This window comes from Chinchilla lanigera, unplaced genomic scaffold (assembly GCF_000276665.1).
Source record: "Chinchilla lanigera isolate Chin_1 unplaced genomic scaffold, ChiLan1.0 scaffold00094, whole genome shotgun sequence".
Lineage (NCBI taxonomy): Eukaryota > Metazoa > Chordata > Mammalia > Rodentia > Chinchillidae > Chinchilla > Chinchilla lanigera.
The window spans coordinates 4,538,482-4,543,900 of record NW_004955495.1 but is presented as its reverse complement, the minus strand read 5'-3'; the positions used below and the strand labels follow the sequence as shown (position 1 = coordinate 4,543,900).

The following is a 5,419-nucleotide window of genomic DNA, read 5'->3' as shown; positions in this document are numbered from 1 at the left end:
TGTGTTTAGGTCATGGGCCCAAAGTTTGAGACCATCATGCTACACCCTAGAAACTCATTCAGGGAATGAAGGATGAGAAGGAACAGGAAGATCTCTGAGGAAAGAGGAGAGAAAAGGAGGGAGGGAGAGAAGGCAGCCACACTTACTTCCACCACAGTCAAGATGAAGCCTTTCCACATCTCCCGAGACTCCAGGCTCTCCGCCTAGGGAGGAGAAGAAAGACACCATATGGACAAGACTCAGTCTAGCCATCTGTGAAATGGACTGTTCCCTGTTTCCAAGAGCCACTTTGAAAATGTAATAAGATAGATTAATTTAGGATGATGTCTAAGTGTAAGGCCTCAGTAACTTGGGATATTCTTTTTTAATGTTAATATCATATTAATATTTGAAAACGTAGAACACATGTACCTCTGGTGCTCTGAACTCTCCCATGGCTCCTACCTGTCTCAGGGCCAAAGCCCGAGTCTTCCCTGCAGCCCACAGGGCCCTGCGTGACCCCACCACCTCCTCCCACCTTCCTTGCTCCCCCCTGCCTCTCTCTCCCTCTGCTCCAGCCACGCGGGCTCCTCACTGCTCCTGCAACGCACGGTTCTATACTGCCCCAGCGCCTTTTCACGGCTGGGGCCTCTGCTGAGGAGCCCTCTCACAAAGACTGAGGCTCACAGAGCTTGCTTGGCTTGCCTGATTAGCGTCACAAAGCCAGCGCCTGAGTCCCTGCGACTCCACATTTGAGTGTGTTGATCTCACATTTGAGTGTGTTGACCGGGAGCAGCCAGAGCCTCTCCCACTGCTCGTTTGCCAAACCCACCTTGAACTTGACATCCTGATTCCAGAGGACCAGGCTGAAGTGGATGCCTGGGTCCCACATGCTTCCCCGGGGAGCCTCATCTGTGAGCTTCACAAACGTTCTCAAGTCGAGTTTCTCCAAGGGCTGGGCAGAGACAGGGGTTCTCAGTACCAGGCCTGTGGCCCTCGGGCCACTTGGATGAGGTAGCCCCTCCCTGGCTTACCACCCACGTCCCCAGCAGGGTCCCTGTGCTCATGGTGGGCCAGCTCCTGAGCCCCTGCCACTGTACTTGCCTGGATGTCCCGATTACTGTTGTAGAAGTAGATGGTGAGGCCCTGGAGCCCTGCCCAGAACTTCCTGTAATCCTAGGGACCACAGGTAGAAAGAGAAGAGGTGAGCTGGCAAAGCTGGGCACCTTGAGTATGCTCACTCCTACCCCAGGGCCTTTGCACTGCCTTCCTGGGCCTGGACACTCTTCCCTAGGCCTTCACAGAGCTACCATCAGCACCAGCTTTGGGTTTTTCCTCAAATGTTACCTGTTCATGGAGGATCTCACCACCCAGGGCCCAGCTTCTGTTGTCCTCCAGAAAAGGACAAAAAGGGTGCTGGGCTAGGGATGTGGCTCAGTGGTAAAGCACTTACCTAGCATGCACAAGGCCCTGGCTCCATTCCAGTACCACACACAAAAGGGAAAAAATAAGCAAGTGTGGTGGCACACGCCTCTCATCCCAGCACTCTGGGAGGCTGAGGCAGGAAAATTGCAAGTTCAAGTCCAATTTGTGCAACTTATTGATGCAGTGAGGCCTTGTCTCAGAATCAAAGAAGAGTTTTGTAGCTCAGTAAAAAGGCACTGGGTTCAATCCCCAGTGTCACAGAAAAAGAAAAGGAAGGAAGTGAGGGAAAGAGAAAGAAGAGAGGAAACAGAGGAAAGGAATCTTGATGGGGTCAGGGGCCCCGAGCAGATTCACAATTTATGAAGATGGAGGCTCAAAGAGTGAGTTGAACTAACTGGCTTTATAGTGGTGTCCCTGAGTCCATCCACCCATCCACTCATCCATCCACCCACCTGCCCATCTGTCAGTCTATCCATCATCCATCCATCCATCCATCCATCCATCCATCCGGTCAGCACCCAGCCATCACCTACCATCTGCCCATAGGTCCACCTATGCTTCTGCCCAACCCTTGCTGAAGGGCTACCACATGTCAGGCCCTCTCCCGGGCACTGGGAATAGCATTGTTTTTTTGAATTTTTTTTTGTACTGGAAATCCAACTCAGGACCTTGCAGTTGCCAGGCAGTTTTTATTTTGAAACAAGGTCTTGCTAAGTCACCCAGTTGCCCAGGCTAGGCTCAAACTTGAAATCCTCCTGCCTCAGCCTCAAGACTACAAGGGATTACAGGTGTGTGCCACCATGCCCAGCCCTGAGCCCTTAATCACACGCACACACACATCACCATGCATTGGTTGCACAGCCAGTATCTATATAATCTCATTAAATGTGGCCCCATTAAGTTTCCCTGTTCCCACCTGACACCAGCACTGAGCTTGACTCAGCGACTCAAATTCACGAGGTTAACTCTGGACTGGGAGGGGAAGGAGGCATGGAGTCAGAGGGCTTCTGCTTTCCTTGAGGAAGGCCAAGACAGATCAGCAGAGAGACTCAGAGACAGATGGAATAGAGAAAGAGCACACTGGGAGAGGCAGGGACATGACAGAGAGAAGACAGAGAGATGGCCAGAGCTCTCCCCAGCCCCAGCATGTGTCCTGCCCATTCTGCGCCGCCCCCACCTCCCAGGCTAGTGGGGAACTGAGGTCCGGAGAGGAGCATACCTGCCCCGGCTGCCCAGCAGTGCCAAGCTCCTTGCCCCGCCTTACCTGGTCACAAGGCCCCTTTTTCTCTAGAAAGCTCTCGTGGTAGTGTGAAGGCTGGGTGGCCTTGGGCTTGGGGGCCCGGGGTGGGTTCGGGGCTGAAGCCATGGTGGCTGGGGGTCTCTGGCCGGGCCTCTCTTTCCAGCTGGCGTCCCTGTAGAGCCAGGAAGCTGAGAAACAGGTTCCAGGGGAATTTCCTCTTGCTGTCAGCCTGTCACCTCCCTCCCCTGCCAGCACTGGGCGGGCACTGGGCCGGGCAGGTCCGAGGATCTGGGGAAATCCCGGCCACAAAGGGCTTCTGAGCTTGGAAGGGAGGTGGTGCCCTCGGGATTCGGGGACAGGACAGATTTAAACACACACACACACACACACACACACACACACATACACGCATGCATACAAGAGCCCTTGAGGTAGCGTGTAAATGTGAGAATAAGCTTACCTGTATCTCCAAAGACATCCTCCTGGGATTTCAAGACAAATGCTTGAAACCTCGGTATCGATCTGGGACACTTTGTTTGTTTGTTTGAGGACTGGGGACTGGACACAAAGCCTTCTCACTGAGCTACATCCATAGCTCTTTTTTTTTTTTGGTACGGGGAATCGAACTCAGGACCTTGCACTTGCCAGGCAGGTGCTTCTGCTGCTGAGCTATATCCCTGGCCCAGCTCTTTTTTTTTTTGAGGCAGGGTCTTGCTATGCAGTTCATGCTGGTCTTGAGCTCACTTTGTAGGCCAGGCTGGTCTCGAACTCGCAGCGATCCTCCTGCCTCAGCCTCCCTGAGTGCTGGAATTACAGGCATGTACCACCACGCCTGGCTCATAGCTTTTTATATATATTTTTTTTTAGTTTGAGACTGGGTTTCACTAAGTTGCTAAGTTGCCCAGGCTGGGTTCAAACTTTGGATCCTCTTGCCTCAGCCTCCCAGAGTCCTGAGATAAAAAGCATTTGCCTCCACACCCGGCTCAGGGCAATTTATTCATCTGTTAAACCTAATAAAGCTCACAATCAGTTAAGACTTGGGGGTGGTTAGTTTCTGTTTTATTTGTCAGTGGCAATGCAGAGCCATTGAGGGATTCAGGGCAGGAGAGGGAGGTGGAAAGGGTTGCATTGTAGGAAGGGTGGAGTTGCATTTGGGGCAGGGTGGAAGATGGACAGGAGGGGGCATAAGTGTGGGCTGAGAGCCAGGGCCTGGCCAGGAGAAACCGGAGGTCTGGCTGAGGGTTTTACGAAGGAGACAGAAGAGAAAGTTAACAAGAAAATGGAGGAACTTCCCTGGGACCAGTTTAACTGGGCAGCATGGTCCACAGGACTGTAACTCAACCCTCTGGGAGGCTGAGGCAGGAGGATTTTTGTGAGTTTGAGGCCAGCCTGAGCTAATAGGGAGACCCTGTCTCAAAAACCAACCAACCAACAAAGCTGCAAAAGGGCCATGGATGTAGCTGAGTGGGAAGGTCCTGGTTTAATCCCAGTACTGGGGGAAAAAAAGAAAAAAGAAAAAAACAAATTGGGGCCTCCGTGCCCCTAATATCCTGTCCCCTCTTTTCCACTGAATGAAGTCCGGGGAAATCCCACCCGCGTTTGAGGACAGTCCTCATGTTTCTCAATTCTGGGATGTAGCCGCCCCGGGGTTTGAGGTCAGCCGGATACTAGATACTGGCGGAGTCCCTGCCTCGGGGCAAAGGTCTCAGGACAGAGGCTGGGGACAGAAGCTAGGGACAAAGGCCGGGTCTGCAACGTCCCAGCGCAGTATCCACCGAGCCCCGCCCCCTTTCCGCCTGCAAGCTGGACCCGTGGGATAGGTCTTCACCGGGAGCTTATTGGTTGGCTGAGAACAACCTCTAAACTTGATTGGAGAGATGAGGCCCGCGGACTCCTGATGATTGGTCAATGTGGACAGTTGCCCATTGGCTGAATCCGAACCTGGCGGAACCGACAGTTTAATACTGATTGGCTGAGCAAGAAACCCGACTGCTGCCCCCGATTGGTTATAGGTGAAATATAATTGGCTGGCAGGCTCTTCTCTTGAGCAATTAGGGAATTAATTTAGGGAATGGGGCTAAATTAACCCTTTAGAGCCGGGCGTGAGCGCGCACGCCTGTAATTGCAGCACTCAGGAGGCTGAGGCAGGAGGATCGCTGCAAATTCAAGGCCAGCCTGTCTCAAAAAAACAAAACCAAAATAAGTTAACCCTTAGAGGCTGGAGCTAGGTCAAGGCACTTTAGACGTTGCGCTCCGCGCTGCTTCCCCACCGCAGCCCGATCCTCTCCCCACGACCTCTCCCTGATACCAAGGACAAACTTCTGAGTCCCTCAAGACGAATGTGCTTCAGTTTTTCCACTCATTCCACTGGGCTGAACCACTCGAGTCCCCAGCTTCCGGCTGCAGACCAGTAAGTGGCCTCAGCTGGAGCCACCAGATCCGGAAAACCGCGGTTCTGGGCTTCGGTTTCCTCCTTCAGGGTCTCCACCGTCCTCTAGTCTCAGTTTCCCAATTAGTGCCAAAAGACAGTTCCCGGCTTCCCTTTCCCGCGCGTGCGCGGTCTCGCTGCCTCAGTTTCCCGCTGATTCCAGCAGGCTGAGCCCTCACGTCCCGACCCCCGGCCTCAGGCTGCAACTCAGCAGGTGGCGGCCTGGAGTGGAACCACGAGACCCTCACAGGCGGAGGTCCCGGGCCTCAGTTTCCCCCTCCAGGTCCACCTCCCGCCTGTTTCGCGATTGGTCCCGGAGGAGCGAGAGCGCGCCTGCGCAGCCCCGC

The 5,419-nt window shown here is 53.7% G+C and overlaps 1 protein-coding gene across 2 annotated transcripts in view; it reads right to left on the bottom strand.

Moving 5' to 3' along the window:
* Stap2 (signal transducing adaptor family member 2) overlaps positions 1-3,034 on the bottom strand; it is a gene marked incomplete at its 5' end in the record, with an annotated part of 7,903 nt that extends 4,869 nt beyond the window's left edge. For both annotated transcript variants that reach the window (XM_005405797.2, XM_005405798.2), the window contains 4 exon segments: positions 147-203; positions 812-934; positions 1,084-1,155; positions 2,669-3,034. In XM_005405797.2, the coding sequence (XP_005405854.1) occupies positions 147-203; positions 812-934; positions 1,084-1,155; positions 2,669-2,770 (354 nt within the window).
* Between the last annotated feature and the right edge of the window lie 2,385 nt (positions 3,035-5,419).